Source organism: Oenanthe melanoleuca, chromosome 2 (genome assembly GCF_029582105.1).
Source record: "Oenanthe melanoleuca isolate GR-GAL-2019-014 chromosome 2, OMel1.0, whole genome shotgun sequence".
Lineage (NCBI taxonomy): Eukaryota > Metazoa > Chordata > Aves > Passeriformes > Muscicapidae > Oenanthe > Oenanthe melanoleuca.
Window position 1 is genome coordinate 13,309,106 of NC_079335.1, and position 20,804 is coordinate 13,329,909.

At 40.8% G+C, this 20,804-nt stretch overlaps 2 protein-coding genes across 4 annotated transcripts in view; both read left to right on the forward strand.

Annotated features, from left to right (window-relative positions):
- The first annotated feature begins 4,947 nt into the window (after window positions 1-4,947).
- Window positions 4,948-16,709, forward strand: DSCC1 (DNA replication and sister chromatid cohesion 1). Of its 2 annotated transcripts, none has more exons than XM_056483975.1 (9): window positions 4,948-5,207; window positions 6,190-6,358; window positions 8,720-8,854; window positions 11,249-11,339; window positions 11,702-11,840; window positions 12,770-12,822; window positions 13,742-13,896; window positions 14,457-14,605; window positions 15,387-16,709. In XM_056483975.1, the coding sequence occupies exons 1-9, from the start codon at window positions 4,975-4,977 to the stop codon at window positions 15,493-15,495; spliced, it is 1,233 nt and encodes a 410-aa protein (XP_056339950.1). In that variant the 5' UTR covers window positions 4,948-4,974; the 3' UTR covers window positions 15,496-16,709. The 2 variants fall into 2 exon arrangements, with proteins under 2 accessions (XP_056339950.1, XP_056339952.1); XM_056483977.1 differs by lacking the exon at window positions 4,948-5,207 and adding an exon at window positions 5,226-5,541.
- A 668-nt stretch (window positions 16,710-17,377) lies between these two features.
- TAF2 (TATA-box binding protein associated factor 2) overlaps window positions 17,378-20,804 on the forward strand; it is a 59,219-nt gene continuing 55,792 nt past the window's right edge. The window contains exons 1-3 of one of the 2 annotated variants that reach the window (XM_056486044.1): window positions 17,378-18,155; window positions 19,627-19,681; window positions 20,408-20,568. In XM_056486044.1, the coding sequence (XP_056342019.1) occupies window positions 18,103-18,155; window positions 19,627-19,681; window positions 20,408-20,568 (269 nt within the window). In that variant the 5' untranslated portion in view covers window positions 17,378-18,102. The remainder of the gene's footprint in view (window positions 18,156-19,626; window positions 19,682-20,407; window positions 20,569-20,804) is intronic. The other variant, XM_056486045.1, reaches the window with a different exon arrangement.

Consider the following 20,804-nt stretch of genomic DNA (forward strand, 5'->3'; position numbering starts at 1 on the left):
AATAATCTGCAATTCCTAATTTAGGACAGACTAGACAATCACTATTCAGGATAGGTGTGCACTATGGATTTATACAATGGCACAATTATATTTTCTGTTTGGTCTTTCTTTTCTCATTCTTGTTTTCCTAAAGGAAATGCTGTATTCCATTGTGTACAAACATTCATTGTAGACAGTCATTCTCCCAGTGTCTCACATGAGTCTAAGATGTGCTGAACCAGCATTCAGAGCTCTAACCCCAGTCACACCTAGAACTTCAGTCACCCTCTGTACTGAAACACAATGAGCACATTCTTTGGCAGGCATTTCTAGACAAAAGGAAATTGTCATTTAATGAGTAAAAATGTAACACACATGCTAATTTTAAATATTGCAGATGGCATTCCAGCTGAAAAAAGAAATCCTTGAACTAGGGTTTATGAGGCTTTAATCAAAAGGAGTCTCTCTTGTGGAGTAATTTTGAAGAACTGTAACTGTGAATTGTGTAATTATCACTGAGCTGATAATGTGCTGCTATATTCAACTTTGGCACTGTGCCAGTTTTTCCAGTTTTGGCTTTATCTTTTATTTTATTTTTTTAATTAGTTTTCTCAGCTACCTCTGTTGTACTTTGAAGGACATCTATAAATTTCTAGTGTGTACATCTTTGTCATTTGAACACCCCATTTCATTTATCCCTATTTTCTCACAATATTTTACAGTAGAGCTCCCAAGCACTTGAAATACAATCACAAGCAGGAGTCATCCTCCTAACGTGCTAGCTAATGACTAGGGCCTGACACTGCTAACATGCACTGTTATCTCCTGCTTCATCATTCTGGGTTTCAGTCCTGGAGCTTCAGAGTTATTTCTTTTATTTGATTTGTCCCAGATGCCTTTCATTTATTTAACAGTTCACATCCCTGATATTTGAGTCCTGGGAAGGATTATACAGGGTCAAGGACTTCAAAGACAAGACTATAATAATCTTCAATGATCCTTTTTTTGCTTGCTAACTTCACTCAGCGATTGTCAACCACATTCCATTAACACTAATTTCCATTAACATTTGTCAATTGAAAAACTATGTCAATGCTTGTCTTGCTTGAGGCTTGACTTCATTCCAGCCCAGCTGAGGATGCAGAGGCTATTTAGCAGTTCAGTCTATTTCTGCCTTATGCTACTACAGGTGTACAACTTATACCTCACACTCACAGCAGCCACTTAAAGCCTCCAGTGGGCACCTGGGTGGACTGACAGCAGCTGGTAATTAGTTAAATCAGGATGGCTGAATTTACTGCTTCCTCAACTCTACAGGTGAGTTTCACTCCTGTTGTACCATGATGCTACACGCTCTTGAACCCCTGACAGTTTCAGCCCATCGGACCAGCTCAAACTGAAAACAGAACTGATTTATGCTATAGCAATTCCAGAGCAAATAAATAACCCCTCAGCATCAATATAAAATAATTTCAGTATCCTACCAATCTCTCTTGCCATAGCATGCACTTCCTTATAAATTGACAGCAACGTTGCTACTTCATCATCTCATTTTCTTTGCGATTCAAATTCATTAAATGATTTGTCCATGTTTCAAGAAACCAACTTCATGACTACCTAGACAAACCTGTTTTTGTCAGGTCACTGCTCTGAAGCAATCTCATATAATGCATAATACCAGTTGTTTCCTGAGAAATGAGACATCTCTATAGATTCATGTCCATGTCTTTGGTGATAGGCGCATTGGCTTCTGCCTCTTAGAATCAGAGCAGCATTCCCCCAAGTAGGGGCTTCAATATATCATCCAGCCACTGATTTCTACCAAAATTCCAGGAAATTCACCTGCCAAATTTGCTTGACCTTGAATATCAACTTCCAGAGGGGTAAACAAGGGGCAGGCAGAGAAAGATGACAGGCAGCACAAGCATATACATTTCAGTTCTGAAATATATATATAAAATAAATAAAAAGAACTATCAGGATAAACAAAACTGATTAGAAAAATTAACAACTACTACAAATGTTCCTGACCACAGAGCAATGCCAACTCCTAAATAACATCCAGTGATTTAATTCCTATTGAGTTTCTGTTACATAGCAGATCTCTTAAAGAAACTCTTAGAAACTCCATGAACTCATGCCTTGGATTCAATTTCTTGGCTAAAGCACAATTTTTTTTTATTTCACAGAATGAAAAGTAGAAAGAAGAAAAAGCAGGTGTGCAAGGTCATTGGAAAATTGCATAAATTAAGGTATAAATTAAAGCCAGCAAAAATAAGCTGCTATTCAGTGAGCAACTATTTCAGGATTTACTTGGTAAAAAGTGATTTTCTGGTTTACCTGAGAAGTGTGCATGAAGAGATTCACATTAAAGCAAAATGTAAGTTTCAAATAAGGCTATACACAAATCAGTTTGCACCCACACATTAGTAGAAACCAGCCAAAGTTGGAGTGTCTCTGGTTTCCTGTGCACACAATGATGATATTTCCACTTTCCTATAACTGAAATAAAACATGAAAACATAATAGATGTCTGGGTGTTTGAACAAGCCACTGCACATGTATTGTGAAAAAGGTAACAGCCTAATAACTTCAGCCAAAGTTTTCTCCAAGGCCAATTGCCTCACTGAAGGCAGAAGATGTCTGACTCAGTCACATACAACAACAGTTGGTTTCTGCCAGGCTGGCACTGAACCAAGGCAGCTCCATCCCACCAGCTCCTGCTTCTGGTTCTCACATGAAAGAACCAGAAGGTTCTTAGGAAAGAGTTTACAACCTACTCATCTAGGTTATTTTGTACAGACTTTTACCAAACACAGGGGCACTCTGCAAGTGGATAGACATAACTTAGGAGCATTGGGTAACTATTTGTTAGCTGATGCACACAGCAGGCAGCTAGGGCTAACACACTACCAGGCTGAGTGTCAATATGCCCTGCAGCAAAAATCGGTATCTGAGGAGCCAGTTGTCCTGGACAGGCAGGGAAGAGGCATCCTGTGCTGCTCCCTGCAGGTCTGATTCCCACTGCTGTTTAGCTGCTGTGTTCTCAGCTTCCACTTCTATTTTCTTCTCATGGTTTAAGGGCGTCAATAGACCTCCCCTTGAATCTCTGAGCTGCAGACTGTTTCCATTGCAATAATCGTGCATGCCTGTGGTTTCCACTCATTTGTGTCACGGCTTTAGCTCAAGCACTTCCTCCCAGCTTCCTCTGGCAGACATAGCCCCATCAGGCCACAGCAAGAGCCTGAGTCACAGGGAGACAAACCCCCGTGTGGAGGCTGTGCAAGCCTTTCCTGAGGGCCCATGTGTGCATGAGCACCTGCAGGGAGCTGCCCTCGGTCAGACTGTCCCAGAAGGACAGAAGGACCTGGGGTGAGTGACACCAGTGGTGGCAGCTGCCTCAGCAGTGCTTTCCCACCCATGGCCAGGCCCCATTGTGGTGGCTGGGACACTCAATCTCCCTCTCTCCACACTTCTGTCATGCTCTGGTATCGAGGAAAAGCTCTGAGAGTGGCACAGCCATGCTCCAGGCTTGGGGCAGCATGGCTGGAAATCTGTCAGGTGGAAAAGGGGTGCTGGTCAACAGTGACTCAACATGAGCCAGTTTGTGCCCAGGTGGCCAAGAAGGCCAATGGCATCCTGGCCTGGATCAGCAATAAGGTGGCCAGCAGCACCAGGGCAGGGATTTTCCCTGTACTCAGCACTGGTGAGGCTGCATCTCAAATCCTGTGTCCAGGTCTGGGCCCCTCACTACAAGGAAGTCATTGAGGGGCTGGAGCTTGTCCAGGGAAGGGTAACAGAGCTGGGGAAGGGTCTGGAGCACAAGTCAGTTGAGGAGCAACTGAGGGAGCTGGGGGTGTTTAGCCTGGGATAAAGGAGGTTCAGGGGAGGCCTTATTGCTCAGCAGCACTCCCTGAAAGGAGCAGCAGCCGGGCAGGGATTCTCCCAGCTGAGAAGCAGCAGGATGAGAGCAAGTGGGCTCAGGTTGCAGCAGCAGAGGTTTAGATTGCTTAGTGGGAACAACGTCTTCACAGAAAGGGTGGTCAGGCACTGAACAGGCTGCCGGACGTGGTGGAGTCACCATCCCTGGAGGTGTTTAAAACATATGCAGGTGTGGCACTTAGAGACATGGATTTGCCAGGGCTGGATAAAGGGTTGGACTTCATCATCTTGGAAGCCTTTTCCATCCTAAACACGTCTATGATTTTATGCTGCCTCAGAGCTGGGCAGTGACTTCCATATCGGGCCTGTTTTGCAATGTTCTGTCATTTTATTTAGTTTTGCGCATTTTGTGTATTTTTATTACGTTTTTCGGCATAACGAGAGCTCTTACTGCAGCATAGCCCGGCTCCTGTGCAGGGGGACAGAAATGGGGAGGTTAGCGAAGCGATTCCTCTCGCTACCACCCCGAGCCGTTCCCGTCCGCTTCTCCGTTCCTGTCTGTCTGTCTGTCTGTCCGTCCGCAACCCGCGGAACCCGGCCGAGCTGCGCGCGCCGCCGCCGCCACCACCCCGTGGGCCGGGCCCCGCCGGGGCGGGGATGGAGGCCGAGGCGCGGAGCTCGGGGCGGGACGGGGCGGGGATGGAGGCTGAGGCGCGGAGCTCGGGGCGGGCCGGGGCGGGCATGGAGGCCGAGGCGCGGAGCTCGGGGCGGGCCGGGGCGGGGATGGAGGCTGAGGCGGAGCTCGGGGCGGGCCGGGGCGGGGATGGAAGCTGAGGCGCGGAGCTCGGGGCGGGCCGGGGCGGGGATGGAGGCCGAGGCGCGGAGCTCGGGGCGGGCCGGGGCGGGGATGGAGGCTGAGGCGCGGAGCTCGGGGCGGGCCGGGGCGGGGATGGAGGCTGAGGTGGAGCTCGGGGCGGGCCGGGGCGGGCATGGAGGCTGAGGCGCGGAGCTCGGGGCGGGCCGGGGCGGAGATGGAGGCTGAGGTGGAGCTCGGGGCGGGCCGGGGCGGGCATGGAGGCTGAGGCGCCGAGTTCGGAGTGGGCCGGGGCGAGCATGGAGGCCGTGGCGCGGAGCTCGGAGCGGGCCCTGCCGGGGATGGAGGCCGTGGCCGGGGCCGCCGTGCGGAGCCGCGCCGAGGTGGACGCCACGCTGCAGACGGCCAAGCTGAACCCGGCGGAGCTGCTGCCGGCCGTGCAGTGCCTCAGCTTCGGGCCGCAGGCCGGCGGCGAGTGCTGCCTGCTGCAGCTGGAGCCGGGGCTGTGCGCCGAGCTGGAGGCGGGCCGCAGGTACGGCGGGCGCGGGCGGGGAAGCGCGGGAACGCGGCTCAGTCCGCACGGGGTTCTTGAGATGCGGTGGGCATAACTGCCCCTTAAATCCCTTAAACCTGTCTCAGTCACACTGGAAACTAAAAACTATTTACACTTACAAGAAGCGTGGTTTGTGGGTTTTTTTATTATTTTGTTCTAGCTTTGTTTTTGTCTTTTTTTGGTTAATGGAAAACTTGCTGTGGAGACTTCGAAGCAAAACTCAGAAGGTGCTGGAACAGGCTCCCCAAAAAGTGGTCACAGCTCCAAGTCTGACACAGTTCAAGAAGCGATTGGACAGTGTCTCGGGCACAGGGTGTGATTATTTGGGCAGTCCTGTGCCGGGCCAGGAGCTGGACTCACTCATCTTTGTGGGTCCTATCCAACTCGGGATAGTCTATGATCAGAAATACAAGTTTAGAAAAGAGATTATGTCTCTAAAAGAATCCTGCTGACTTTGAGATTTTCCTATTAGAACTCTCGAGGTCTGGTGGATGGCAGAGTGCCTACAAGATAGACAAGTTGGCAGGGAAGGAAGTGCAGTATTAGCATGGGCACAGGGTAACATGGTTATGTGACACCAAACTCTGGACCAAGAGCAAGTTCTAGATAAGGTTTTGATACTGTTTTAAATTTCTTCCTTTACTGCTATGCTAGTGACATAAGGAAAACCTTCAAAGTGATACAAAATGAGAAGTCCCTCTAAAGAAGGTAGTTCTGTGAGATGTATGTTAGTACAGTTCCTATTTAGTGCAATACTGATATAGTATTTTCTGTTGGAGGCTTGAATCATGGTGATCCCTTGGGGCACAGCTGAGCTTTGTTCATGCAGGCAGGCTTTGGGAAACAAGAGAGGCCGTTTAATTAAATTGAATCTGAGCACCTAGGTTAGTGTATGTAGCCTGGGAAGAACTAAATGTTTCCCTGTCATCATCATTATTTCTGTGCTGTTTTTTTTTTCCAGCCTAGTAATCCGTGGTGAAAAGGATGAACATGCAGTGTTGTGCAGCAAAGATAAAACTTATGACATGAAAATAGCAGATACCTCAAATATGCTGCTTTTTGTTCCTGATTGCAAAACTCCAGAGGAACTGAATGCAGATCCAGCATCTTGTAATATTATTCATTCACAGGTATGTCTTTCAGGGTTTTTGTTTGTTTGCTTTAATTCTTTGCTTTCTTATTTTCTGTAATTTTTTTGTATTTTGTCCAAGGTGCATGTATGAAACCCAGCTGGGATTCAGTTGCCTAAACATAGGCTCCTAATGCCATTTTAGATGCCCTGTGGTATTGCTTAGCCTCTATTGCAGGCTGCCACTGGAGAAAGAATGAGGCTCCTGTAGATTCTTTGGGTATTGACCAGTTTCAGGAAGATGTCTTTATAAATGTGCTTTTTATACAGGGCCATGCTATGCCCTAGGGTGGCCAAAATGGCTTTGGAGCTCTTCTTCAGGCAGCTGTACTTTCTCTGTAATGTATGATTATTATTGTTTCCAAGAAGTTAAAACTGTGGTTTATATTCAGTTCACAGTAATTACTTGTACTAGGTATTAAAAGCTTGCAAAGAGAATATCATTTCTCAGTGTTAGGAATGATTTTTAAAGTAAGGTTGATTTTTTTTTAGGAATGCTTTCCCCAAAAAGCAGATTTTACCTTGTCATGTCTGAATACTATTTTTAAAATATGAAATGTATTCAAAGGTGGCTCTTCCAATTAGCATATCAAAACATTTATCAAAGTGAATGATTTTAGTGTTCTTGGTTTAAGAATTCATAGTTCTCTACCCTCCTGAAACATACTTAATAAAATCCTATTTAAAATCACTAGGCAAATATTATTAGTTAATTATTTGCTGTAATGGACATAATGGTGTCATTGAGGAATAACCCTACTTTGGCATCAGTTCTTTCATGAGACCTAATGAGCTAATGTAAAAAGTTAATTCAAGCTGAAGTAGATTAATGAGAAAGTCATATTATTCCATATACTTTTTTTTTTTTTTGGCAGCATTTAATAGTTTCACTATTCCTGTGAAGTTTCACCTCATTAAAATGTAATTTGCTTAGGAACTATTTTAAAAGTTTTGTTTCTAAGAGCTCTCAAAATGATTTCAGAAATGTTAGATGGTTCATTGACACTGCAAATTGTGAAACATAGCAAAAGATACCATGTGTACTCAGTACTTTGGTGCTTCACTGCCCTTCACTTGTAGTTTTGGTGCTGATCTTTTTATGACTTGCACAGCTGATACTCACAGCCAAAGCATTTGCCATTTTATTCACCTCACACAGCTCAGCTCAGGTTATGAGCTTTGGAATATTAATTGGAATTATTTATTTTCTTTTCTATGCAGAGTATCTACTTGTTACCAAATTCATCAGAAGACAACTTGGCAGGAAAAAGCCTAGCACTTAAGTAAATGCTAATTGACATGAAGCTTGGAAGTTTATCAGGAAATTGGTGTTTAGCTGAATTTTTTGCCAAGCCAGTTACATAACAGATTAAAATTGAGGGATTTTTGTGCATTAGTTTGTGTGGAATTTCTTCTATGTATAGGTGGTTTTGCTTATAGTCGATTGTTTTAAAGTTTTAGTTGTTTTGTTTTCTTTTGATGGAGCACTTCTAAAATACACCAAGTACTCTGGTAAAGCACTTAGGGTATTATAAAGTACTGTCTAGAGGCTTTTTTGTGAAAGCTGTTTTAATATGGGGCTAGGGATTGGGTCAGGAGCTGGAGCCTGTTCTGCCTCTGTGATTCTGTTCCCATTTCTGTCAGTTTGGTAAGTAGCAGAAATGATGCTGAAAGGCCTCCAATAGTCCATCCTCTTCAAAAAATCTTGCAGGAAGTCAAAGCAGTACCCCATGATTACTTTTGAAAGTAAAGCTTTGGTAAATCACTGTTGTTGAATCCAGAACAGCTGAGCTTCCTGTTGCACACTCCTCATTTGTGTGTTGACTCAGGGCAAGGAAGAGAGATGTTTTGTCAGTTGTGTGCAAGTGCAGCTTTCTGTCCTTGTTAATGTCTGCTTTGCTTGAGCTTAGGGCTATGATGATTCATTGAGGTGTAAAAAGACCTTGAATTAGATCCCATGCATGGGAGGAAGTGGGGAAGATCAACACTGGTTGATTCAGGAGGGCCCTTATGGCAGTAATATTTACTATTAAGACAAAAAGCAGTTTTGAGGGGAATTGTGCAGAAATATATCCCATGGTGATTTCCTGTCATTTGCAGGCAGAGTTGAATTGTTAGCTTTGTCTTATGCACTACGAACATATTTTTTATCAATTAGTAGTGGATTTTTATTCTTCTGTCTGTAGTAATTTTTTTATTGAAAATAACAGAATGCTTGTTTTGTCTTTAAAGTAATTACTCTGTTAATAGTTTCTTGTTTTCAGTGACTAGATTAACACTGCTTGCTGATAATTTTTGGTAATCAGCTTCGAATCCAGATGCTTTGTTAAAATGTTTAAAGAGTCACTGTTTTCTTTTGTAGATTGCTGGTTTCTCCAAGAACTATTGGGAATTAAGGAGATGTCGACCAAAACTGAAGAAACTGAGGAAGCTTTTAATGGAAGATCCATATGAAGGGCCTGATAGTCAGAAAGATCATACTTCAACATTGTCAAAGGTGAATCAGCTGTGTAAATTAAGCAAATTAAAGTAAAGATACATCCTTAAGTAGAAAAATCCCTTTTCTCACATGATTCACAGTGCTTCTTTGAGTTAATTTTTTAGCTCTTCTATTCTAAACAAGTTGGTTGTTATTAGCACTTTCAGTGAGTACACATAAGCAACCTTTTTATTAGTTAAAAGAGGAAAATTAAGGGCATGGAAGGAGGCTGGGCATTTCCCTTTTCCTATGGGAAGTTTCTTGGAGGACAACCTTCAGAATCTTTTCTAAATTCCTTAAGAGTTACATGACTACTAAGGTATAATGCAGCCTTTCCTTCTTCTTTGGGTCTGTCATGTATGAGGTCAGTGCAAGTTGCTTTCCAGTCAGTAATTGGTGATGACAAGGAGAAGAAGGGAGTTGAAGAGAGTAACAGGGATTATGTAAGGCATGGAATAAGACATACTAAAAGAATGGGAAGCACAAATGAAATCCTGTCCTACTGTCTTATCATGTTTCCAGGAAATTCAGTTTGGGACATCAGGAGTAATGGGGAGACCTGGACTGTGCAGCATATGATCTCAGATAAAAGGCTGATAAAAAATTCTTAGATTTTGTTAGTTTGGTTGGTTTTCCTTTTGAGTTTAAAACCAAAAAGTAATTGCTGCCAAGTATTTTATGCTGAGGCTTGATTGAAGCTGACAACAACAAACCATCTGCATGTACTTGGATGTGCAAACACAGATGTTACTTTTCTCTGGAGAGGCATGATGCCTCTCTCTTCTTGGATGATCAACAGGCTGATTTTTGATTAGTTATAGAATCTTGACCCCAGAATTGCCTACCTGTGCTGATCTAGAAGGACATACAGCAAAATAAGGGATGGCAAAGGTTAAAGGGCTTAAATGGTTTGAAAATTATGAGCACTGTCAAAGGCTAGCAACATTAAAAGTCATATGAAATAATATTTATTCATAATATTGAGTATTATTAGGAAGATGTCAGTGTGTCCCAAATGTTAATGCCCAGTTTGAGGATTGATCATCATTTATTTTTGAAGGAGAATGTATTTCCTCTATGAGCTTACTGGATAACAAGATAATAGATATGTCTGATACATATAGACAATCTTAACCTTGCCTCTGGTGGACCTCCTAAATGAATCTGAAAGCTCTCTAGGGGAAAACTCTTTCCTATTGGACTAATTCTCACTGAAACCCCAAACAATGTATCATACTTCAACATTGTCAAAGGTGAATCAGCTGTGTAAATTAAGCAAGTTTCCTATATGTAGGAAACAATGATTTCCACTGTTTCGTTTGCTTACACTTAACATTTATTGTGTGCTGGAACTAATAGGCCACCTTCAATCTGTTTGAAAACAAATTATTTTCTTTTGGTTGCTTACTTTAAGCTAAGTCTCATGATTTTCAGGACTGATGGGAGCTTGGCCTGATGATATTTCAACATACTCTGACAGGAATAGCATAGCAGGAAGTGGAAGCCTTTCTGTATTTATTAAATGTTTTTTTAACATGTGGATATTCCAAGCTTAGAGTTGGTATATTCCATTTGTGTTCCCATAGTCTGATAGCTCTCAATCCAACACTTAATCCAATGTTTTTCTTTCTGATAGGAAATATTCTTGAGCTATAATCAACAAAACTTCAATATTAGAGTTGATTAAAAAGGCTCTAATGTGAATAAAGGAATTGATGTCGTATTTCCTGTGCACTGAAGTCTGATATTTCTTCCATTTACTTCACTCCTCATGATAACTTCTGTTCCAACCACCCACATCTTCACCACAGTATCCCATAGCACCTTCCCATCTCACCACAGGACTGTTCTGCAGGGAGGTGTTTGTGTTATGGCTGGCTCTGTGCTGTCTGTGCCAGTTGATTAGCAGACACCAAAACACAACATGTAACTGTTGAGGTTGTGGTGGAGGAGGCTTTCCCTCAGTGGAGGTACTAAGTGCAGGTTCTGACTTCTATCCAAAAGAGATAAGTGATTTTTAAAGTGCTTTGCCTTTTCTTTGGATCTCAAAGATTAAAGTATGTGATTTCAGGAAAGCCAGAACACATTCACTTTTCATTCTTATTGGCATACTTCACTTAAAAGGTCTGTTTGTGCTAGTTTGATGTTCTGGGAATACAAATATATTATTACTTGCACCTGATATGAAGACTTTTCTGTAGTTAGACTGAATAACCCTTTGAGCAAACATTTTAAGTTACAGGAAAATTTTCAGAGAGTGTAGCAAACCTTAGAAAATTCAGAGTCTGGGAAAAAACATCTTTCTTTAGCCTTTCCTTCGTTATAGCTTATAATTCATTTAGTGTGGTTGCTGAAGCAAAGAAGGAGTAAGAATAACCTCTCTTATTTCTTTCTTTTTTTCCCTTATTGCAGTATACAACAGAAGATTTGTTAAGTCTGATTCAAGCAAGTGAAGAAGAAATACTCCACCAATTGCAGGTTATAGATGCCTGCAAAATTGAAGGTATTTATATCTAAAGAATATTATTACCTATGAGGAAATAACCCTCCTATTTTCCCCAGAACAAATGTGTCCTTTTTCTAAGGCCCATTCCATATCCTTGACTTTCAAGGTGCAAGTTACTTCAAAGTTCTAAGACTGTGGATTACAAACAATTGAGATAATTAAGTTTCATTCTCCTGTACATTTGCTCTTATTATTTGGTTCCTTTTCTCAGCTTTTAATCTTGAAAAAGACACAATGCTGCTGTATGTTGTAAAGGTGTGACCTGAATGTTCAGACTCCTGTAATGTATCTTAATGGCAGTAGAATTAAGGTGTTAATGCTTTCCTTCTAACAGTGTTTCGTGGTGCTCTGTTTGGCAGGATATTGGAGAATTCTAGACTTTGACTATGAGATGAAACTCTTGAGTCATGTGACTCAGCTAATAGACTCAGAGTCCTGGCCTTTGAGTAAGGTTCCTCTATGTGCCTGCCTTGAAGAACTTGGATCTCTAGAACCCAGGTAAACAGTTCTTTTTAGTACTTAAAATTACCCACATTAATTATTAACTATTAATAATTACAGTACTTGTTAACTGCCTATTAGAATTATAGTCTTGCAAGTCTAGATTCTCATTATCATGATGTAAATGATACGTGTTCGTTTCTAAAAATACTCAAGGGAGTTTTTAGACAGATAGGTTAGTAAATCGATTTTAATCTTTAGTGGTAGTATTTCCATTGATTCATAGTAGAAGCATTACTTCTGAATTGTAAATGATAGAAGTAGCATGTGCTTAAATTGTAAATTGCTGAGCATCTCAAAATACCTGTTCTGAAGCTATAGCTAGCCAAAAATTTTTGGTTTACCTATTGCATACTAGCTGAGAAGGGGGTATGTTTTCTGGTGTAATTCAGAATTACCATTCAAAGAAAGTCTTAAGTTTACAATATGTAGCATTTTCCACTTAATTGGCTTTTGGCTCAAAAAGATATCTGCAGTTAGAATATAATTTTATGACAGAACTTCAGCAAAGTGCCTATTATTTAGTAAGGATAATTAATTGCTAAATTTTTGACTTGCATCATAGGATCATTCAGACTGGTAAAAAAAATTAAGATCGTTGAGTCCAACTATTAACCCACCACTGCCAAGTCCAGTACTGAACCATGTCCCTAAGTTATAGGGATATATTATTTGCTAGTTATAATTTGAAAGTGGAAGAGACCTTTGGGGTTGACAGGCTAAATTAGCTTCTGTCTGTTATTTGTCCCCTTTTGTTCTCTTTTACTTCTATTTTTACCAGTTTCTTCATACCCCCACGAAAATGTCTTCTGCTCTATTATCTTCTTTTTTTTTCTCCATACCTGTTTCATAATATTTGTGATAATGGTTTCAGTAGTGTCCTATTAAACAGTATTAGATCTTGATTTCTGATGTTTTTTTTCCAGGGACATGATAGAACACATTCTTTTAAGTTATGGCAGAAAATATGTTGATGATGGTAAGTTTGGGAAAGCTTAAATGGTTTAACTTTGCATAAAAGAAATAGTTATTAATAAGGAAATGTAGGTTTTGCGAATAATGGTCCAAATGAGCCAGATGAGTTTGCTACGGTGCCAGTACAAGGAGGGAGCACACTGGGCTAGAAATCAGTGCAATTGTTAAAGGAAGTTTCATAGGAAAAAAAAGACTATTAAACTGTACAAGACAATTGTGCACAGAGGTACTGAAAATGATTTATTAGGTGTCTATAAGCCATAATTTCATCACTAAAGAGAGGTCACTAGTAAACTTTAGCTGGCATCTCTTTAGATACTCTAGAAGATCTCAGATATTTAAGCAATTAATTGTGCTATTATGAGTAGTCAATGGTGAATTCAGCTTGCCTGAAGTAGCTACCTTCCTTTGATCTCTTGAACTGCACTTCCAAGATCTGCTGGTTGTATTGATTAGATTTCCATTGTCCATCTCACACACACATATAATACTGCACTGCCCTAATCTCAGCCTGAATTCTTCTCCACAGTGGCTCATCCCCTCATAATCTCATAAGGGTGATTAAAGAAGTGAAAATTTTGTTAATTGTTTAAGTAAATGCTCTAATACAAGCCACTCAGAAATAGGAATGAGAGCTGTAGGAGAAACAGGACAGAGTGAAAGAGGAAAACAGGGAAGGCAAGCACATTTATGGATACGAATTAATACTGTAGTTGGGACAGTGCTGCTGTATTCTGCATAATTTGTTCTTGAGAATGAGAAGATACTGTAATTTATCCAAATTAATACCAAGTCACTTCCTAAGGAAAAGAAAAATGAGCATGCTTGGTGTATAGAAGACTGTAGAACAGCATAGAAATACAAGGCTGTTCTTTTATCAAAAGGCAAGAACCCAAGATAACCTAGTTTTTGCTTCTTGGCAGGGGAGGTTTTCTTTGAAATGCGTGAAGATAAAATATGCAGAGCTATAGCACGAATGCTCTTGCAAAATGCAGTTAAATTCAATCTAACAGAGTTTGAAGAAGTCTGGCAACAGAGTGTACCTGAGGGGATGACAACAAGGCTTGATCAGCTTCAGGTAAAGACATAAAGAAGCATGGATTCTTTTGTGAGTAGGTTGACTGTGTCATACAGTAGTAGAACTGACTTGTGTCACATATAGATTTTATCCATTTTGTTGTTTCTGTCAGCTTTTGAGATCAAGGACAATTTAAGATGTCCTCTGTGAGCACCAGTAGTCTGCAATCATAATTCAGGTTTCTGTGACTCAGGCACGTTTCACTGTTTGAAGAAAGGTTGCAGCTATACCATTACTACTTGTAAATGTGACTGGAACAGAAGCTGAAGCTGTTGTTGAATAGATGGTAGTGACAGCCAGTAGAGTAGCAAACACCATGGGAATCTTTTTCCTCAAGGCAGGCAGGGAGATGTTGGAACCCCATGGATTCTCCCTTCCTTCTTGTCTTAAAGGAATTTGTGAATACTGCCTGTAAAATAGTGCTTTTATGATACTTCTTCACTTTGCCTCTGAAAGGCTTTGGATCTGCACAGAACAACTTGTATGGAATATTGTCAGAAAGAAGGAAGTTTAATTGTTTTGTCAGTACTTAACATTTCCTTTCTGATACTGATCTACAGGGCTTGGCTCTTGTGGATAAAAGTTCAAGACCGGAGACCATTTTTCTGCTAAAAGTAGAAGACTTACCTGAAGACAATCAGGAAAGATTCAACAGCTTATTTGGCATACGGGAAAAGTGGACAGAAGTGGATATTACCCCTTACATACAGTAAGGATGTATTTCTTTTTATTAAAATATAATTAGTATTATATTCTTCCCTTTTTGCCTAGCTGGCTTCTGATGAGCCATCACTGCCTCAAGTGATACTACTATAGTTTGCATTTTTAATTAGTATGGATTCTATATGAATAGAATACCCACCTCTGGGATCTGTAACTCTCTTTTTTGGCATTTAAATGTATGTAAAAAGCTGATCCTACTGGGTTTAAATGAGTAATAACTCATTTGATTAACGCAGACAATTCAAAGACTAAACTTCCTGACGTGTACAATGAGTCTCTATATTTACAACACTTGAACTGTAGAGCAACAGTGCTTCCTGTACTGCATCCTGTGTTCCTTTGATGTAAGATTTACTCTACTGCACTAGCTGGAACATCCAGCTATGATATATGTGAGCAGGTATTGATGCTAACCCAGAAGTAACTGTATCAACCCTTTATGAGTGGCTCTAAATTTACTGGAATATAACTGAATAGTTCAGAGCTAACTGTTTTGCTAGGTTGAAAACACTATTAGAGAACAGTTTTCTGCCTAAACCCCAAAGTTCTTTATTCTGAAGTATGTAATATAGTTTTGCCTAATGCTTAAATGTCAAGGGAAGTTCTAAACTTTAGGTAATTTAAAGCATTATGTGACAGTTATAGTAGTTTGGGTTTTTTTTTCCTGAGAACTCAATCCAGTTTATTGCTGCAGTTATAAATATTTTACAGATTCATTTTGTGTGTATCTCTTAATGCCAATGTCATGTGCTTTATTTTCTCTTCAGAGATTTGTGTGCAGAGAAGCAGACTGTTGGTGCTCTTCTGACAAAATACGCACGCTCCTCAATGCTGAATGGTGTTAAAGTTTTTAATTCTAGAAGACCCATCTCATAACAAGTATTGTTTGAAGAACTGAGGATGCTGAATGTAGTAACAGTGAATGTTGCTTGCTGCTGCCTTCTGGGGAAAAGAGTTGCCAACCATCATTACACAGTGGAGTTTAAGCAGCTGGGCTACTTGAACAAGTTGTGTTTTCTGCTCAGCTAAGGAGAGTGTGGGGGCACTTGGGGCCTCTAAGGAATGATATTCAGCTCACCTTCCTTTGCCAGCCTTCTTTGCCAGCCCTCCTTTGCCCAACTTCTTTTTCCTTTGTGTCTAGTTAAACCAGGAGCCAAGCTACTTCTTGAATAAGCTTAATCTGTTTATCCATAAGTCTAAAATGAAGATTTAAAACCTCCTTGATAACAGTTCAATCAATTTAATTGATTTGAATAGCAAAATGGAAAGTTTAGTCTTCTGCCCATTAGTGGCCATTCTTAACGATTAAAGATTCACTGCAGTGTTCACATTTTGAATAGCACAGAGCTCATCAAGCTCATGAACAAATCATTCCCCACCGAGACTACACCTGTCTTGATTTTGAAAAGTGGTTCTTTTTAAGGTCATGTCTATGAACACCATCAGCACAAGCACCTGACACTTTAATCCTTGGCAGAATGGCCTTATATATATTACAAAAAAAATAATTGCAGTGAAGTGTAAATATAAGAGAGTAGTTGGACATTGTGTTACAAATTTCCTATAAACTGTCATTAAAATGTAGCTGAGGTAAAGCTAATGATTTACAGAAGACTACTTGAATTTTTTTTAAAAGAACTGATAAATTTTGTAGTAAAATTATTTTTTTAAAACTTTGTTGTGGCAAATAACTGCACATAGAAATTGTGCCTTGAAACCTTATAGTATAATATTGTGCTGTGTTGAGCAATGGAACAGGATGTTTTTATGATACTGCCATGAAGTGGTGTGCCTGAGATGGTAATTTTGTAATTAAAAAGGATTGTTTTCGTGTCAGTAAACCAGAGTTTAATATTAGATAGTTTTCAGATTTATATTTTAAACTTAACACTTGTAGGTTGTTTGATACAAAAAAGCATTTTTTCCATCAGACTCAGATGTGAGGTATGAAATCCCTTGGAACTGCCAGCATTCCAGCTGTAGAGTGAGTGAGGAGAGAAACTGCTAAATCGAATGTAACTCTTAGGATGCAGGGTGTGTGTACTTGGAATTTGTTACAGATAAAAAGCGGAATAAAAGCTACTCCCTGAGCTCTGTTTATTGCTGCAAGGACAGTGGTTGCTGTGCAGGGGTGTGGTGCTTGACCAGTTGTGTGGAGATGTGGAATGGCTCTGCTGGGAAGAGCTGCCTTGTTTGCTGTCTGGTTCCCACAGTAGCACCAGAAGGTTCATTCCCAGAGACCAATGGAATATGAATGGAAAAGCCTTGGAAATTCCTTATATTGCAACACAGAAGGCTCCTTAGTTAAAATAAACAACACAATTGGTACTTTTGTATTTGTGTTCCAAGTTTGTATTTATATAGGGGTTTCTTTGTAAAACAAGTAAGAAATTAAGTATTTCATTAACAGAGATTTATTGCAGCTGTGAGAAGAGTTTGTTTAATTTTGTGTGTGTTATACTCCATGTGTTCAGTCCCCTTGATTCAAAATGAAATGACCTTTCAAACTCCTACCAGTTTCTTCGATGCGGGCATTTATTTTAACCTGAACTAGATGAGTGTAAGGTTACTTACAACAGCCCGGGTTGTGAGGGAGCGCTGTCTGTGTCCCTGCTCCTCCCAGCGGTGACACCCGCGGGTGGCAGGCGGGGATCGCTGCGGTCCCGCCTCGCCGCCGGCTCCGCGCGCGCCGCTCCCGCCGCCCGTTCCCGCCTTCCGCGGGCCCGCGCCTGCGCGAGCCGCCGCGCCTGCGCACGGGGACACGGCGCGGCCCCTCTCGGCTTTTGGATTATTTTCTTCCTTTTTTTTTTTTTATTTTTTTTTTCCCCCTCTTTTTTCCCCGGCTGCTGCCGCCGCTGAGCCGCTCTTCTGTAAAAAACAAAACTCCAAAAGCCTTCCCCGCTGCAGTGACAGAGCTCAGTGAATCGGCCGTGACCTCTCACCCGCGGGGTCGGGGGTGACCGGCAAGATGGCGGCGGCTGCGGAAGAGCCGAGGCGGGCGCGCTGCTGAGGGAGACGCGCGGGGCCGCCCCTGCCCGGGCCCGGCCCGCTCCGCCCTCCGCACCTTCCCGGCTCTCGGCGGACGGCGCTGCCCCTCCGGCGCTCCCAGGAGCGCGAACCGCGCTCCCGGCCCGGCCTCCTGGCCGCGGCCCTGCTTGTTCGGTGGCTCCCGCCGCCCGCTGAGCCCGTTGTTTGCCGTGGTTCCCGCGGAGAGGAGGCGCCTCTGGACTGGTTCCGTATCCCAGCGCACAGAGAGGCCGTGTGCGCCCACAGGTTATGTACAAACACTCCTTGGTGGCGGTGCTGTAACGATGGCGCTCACTCGGGCTGAAGATTCCTGGCTGCTGGGGGTCACGCATCCGCTGAGGAGATGAGAGATCAAATACGGCGTGACCCGGGGAGAATTCGAAGGACCCGTTGAGTGAGGATGATGTTGATGCCAGTCTGACGGTCAGCAGTGTGTGTTTAGTGCTGCGGTTCAGGATGAATAGGAAGAAAGGAGACAAAGGATTTGAAAGCCCAAGACCCTATAAATTATAAGTATCCATTTCTTAAAAATTGCTATACTTGAAACCAATGCTCACTGAATCAGTCACAGGCTGATTAATAATGATTTACTTGGGAAGGTTGGAGCTGTTGCTTGTGGTGTAGCTTGCATTCAGAAAATGCGTGTTGCAGATGTATGTTTTAATGTGTAAATGGACTAACTCTGATCACCAAGGCTGTCAGCCATTCAGGCTCACGAAGAAATTTACATTGTCCTCTTCAAACCTCGGACATTTCTTCATACACTATCAGTACTAAAGACCGTACTACGATATTCCATATGTACTGCTCTGTCAAGAAGCCCTTTTGGCTTAAGGGCTCTTTTATGTATAAAAAAAATGTTTGCCTTTGCAGCAAACATCTTTGTCAAGCAAATTGTCATTTTCACACATTCACTATTTGGGTTGTAACCAAGCTACAAAGCAGTTGGTGATGGATTTTAGTGCATTTAAACAGATTTCTTGTTATACCTCCTTGATCCCTTTATAAATCTGTTACACAAATAAGTTTCTAAGTAGAATCAGTCTTCTCATATACACTTAATATAGGTAACGTCTGAATCCATTTTTAGATGTAAGTCTCTTGTAGGAACTTTCATCAAACTTTATCTCATCTGAAGCAATGTGACTTCTTAATGCACAGGATATGTGCAGATAAAATGTGATGAGCCATAGAAGTTGAATTATTTCAAGGTTTTCTCTTGAGTCATGAAATGCACTACTATGAAGATGGCACCTACTACAGGAAAATACTTAGAGGAATAGAAATAACTTAGAGGATTTTTAAAAAGTTGGAATTATTTTCTATCCTACCTTTTAAATCAGAGTTATTTACCAGAAGATCTGTCAGTCAAAATTTAAGCAATCACGTTTGACTAGTATAAAATAATTATCTTGATTAGTATATTTGCATTATGTTAAATTATAAATTGTTATGGCATGCTAGTTGTAAAATCACACACTGTGTCTTTTAATGTGTAATACCTGCTTATATAAATCATGTATGAGTGTCAACTCCCCAGGTAGACTTTCAACAGGTCTCTGATTTTATGTGTTATGGCTCCTGCCATTACTGATCCTGCTCACCATTAATTACAGTGTTAGACCTTGACACTGCCATTTGTAATTCTTTATTTTACATACAGATAACATAATTTTTGAACACTTATCTTCCTGGTTTTTTTATTACTGGTAAGTTCATACTGGTATGATATACTGTGTTTGATTTTTTGGGGGACTTTCCTGATATTGTGGGTAACTTCTATTCATTATTTGATTTAGACCACCTGAAAGATTGAAACAGTCATTACTAATTCTTATAGAAGTATATTGTATTGGCAGTATTTATCTATATGTACATATATCCTGTGTGGCTCTCTGTAAAACTTTGTTAAAATATTAGTTTAAGTCCTGCATTTGTGCAAAACTTTACTTTTTTTTTTTTTTTTTTTTCTTTCAGCACAACTCATCAGGTAGTTTGTATCAACAACATAAATTTTCAGAGAAAGTCTGTTGTAGTAAGTATTTCTTAATAAAGTGTGAAGTTGAAATTAAGTGTCTGGGTTTTCTTCGTGCTCTTAGAGGAAAAAACTGCCCTCACTGATTATGCTGTTCAGCTGCTTCATATGTTGTGCTTTCTAATCTGATGCTTCTCGTGTCATTGCTAGAAGTGTATTAAAAAAAGTGCCTTTTAACTGTGAGCATTTTTAGAAGAAGATTTCTAAATGAAGGCTGCTTTTTTGTTAGCTGATGTTCGGGATAGGCTTACTGAGTGTTCTACCATGTATGTGAGTTCACTTGGGCTTTGAAGAGGCTTTCATCATTTAAGGCCTGAAGTCTTCAAGGGTCTCTATCAATTTACATATCTGTTTAAAAGGATTCTGCTTAGGTTTTAAGAATCCTTGTCTCAAGTTCAGATACCAAAATATACAACACAGTGTTGTTAGTAACTTGAAATCTAGTCAATAGAGGTGGATTTTTTCCAGTAAAACAGACATGATTGTCAGTCATGTTGAATTTTTTGTTTTGTTTTGTTTAATTTACAGCTGCAAAAATTCACTTGTTAAATGGCATGAAAGAAAATGTAGAAAATCTAAAGGGCAAATAATTTTCCTTTTTAAATATGAAAATATCATCTTTATACCTGTGATTTTTTAAAATTGTATTAGTAATAACTTTTTATATCTCTCTAGTTTTTGAGCTGATAAAGATTTAACAGAAGATTTTGATTTGTGTTTTCATAGGGTTATGTGGAACTGACAATATTTCCCACAGTTGCAAACCTGAACAGAATCAAGCTGAACAGTAAACAGTGCAGGATCTACAGAGTGAGAGTCAATGATTTAGAAGCAGCTTTCATCTATAATGATCCAACGCTGGAGGTCTGTCACCATGAGTCGAAGCAGTAAGTGGTGTATTTAAGGCTTTGCAGATGCAATGCTTTCTGTTGCTCTTAAGTATAACCTATTCTGTTTTACTGTCAAGTTTTACCTGGTAATTTCCTAATGGTAACTTTTGGTATGGTGCCTGAATTTTGGGGAAGTATTTTTGGCAATAATTTTTGGCTGTTACTAGTCTTCTTTAGAATTTCTTGTACGATTATATCTTTGTATTTTTTTGTGGAAGTTTCAAAAATTTTTC

What these genes read in the sequence shown, in the direction of transcription:
- DSCC1 (XM_056483975.1), top strand. Translation starts at nt 4,975, where the DNA reads ATGGAGGCCGTGGCGCGGAGCTCGGAGCGGGCCCTGCCGGGGATGGAG. An exon ending in AGATGCCTGCAAAATTGAAG is followed by an intron (nt 11,340 to 11,701) that starts GTATTTATATCT and finishes TCTGTTTGGCAG; the next exon opens with GATATTGGAGAATTCTAGAC. An exon ending in CAGAAAATATGTTGATGATG is followed by an intron (nt 12,823 to 13,741) that starts GTAAGTTTGGGA and finishes GCTTCTTGGCAG; the next exon opens with GGGAGGTTTTCTTTGAAATG.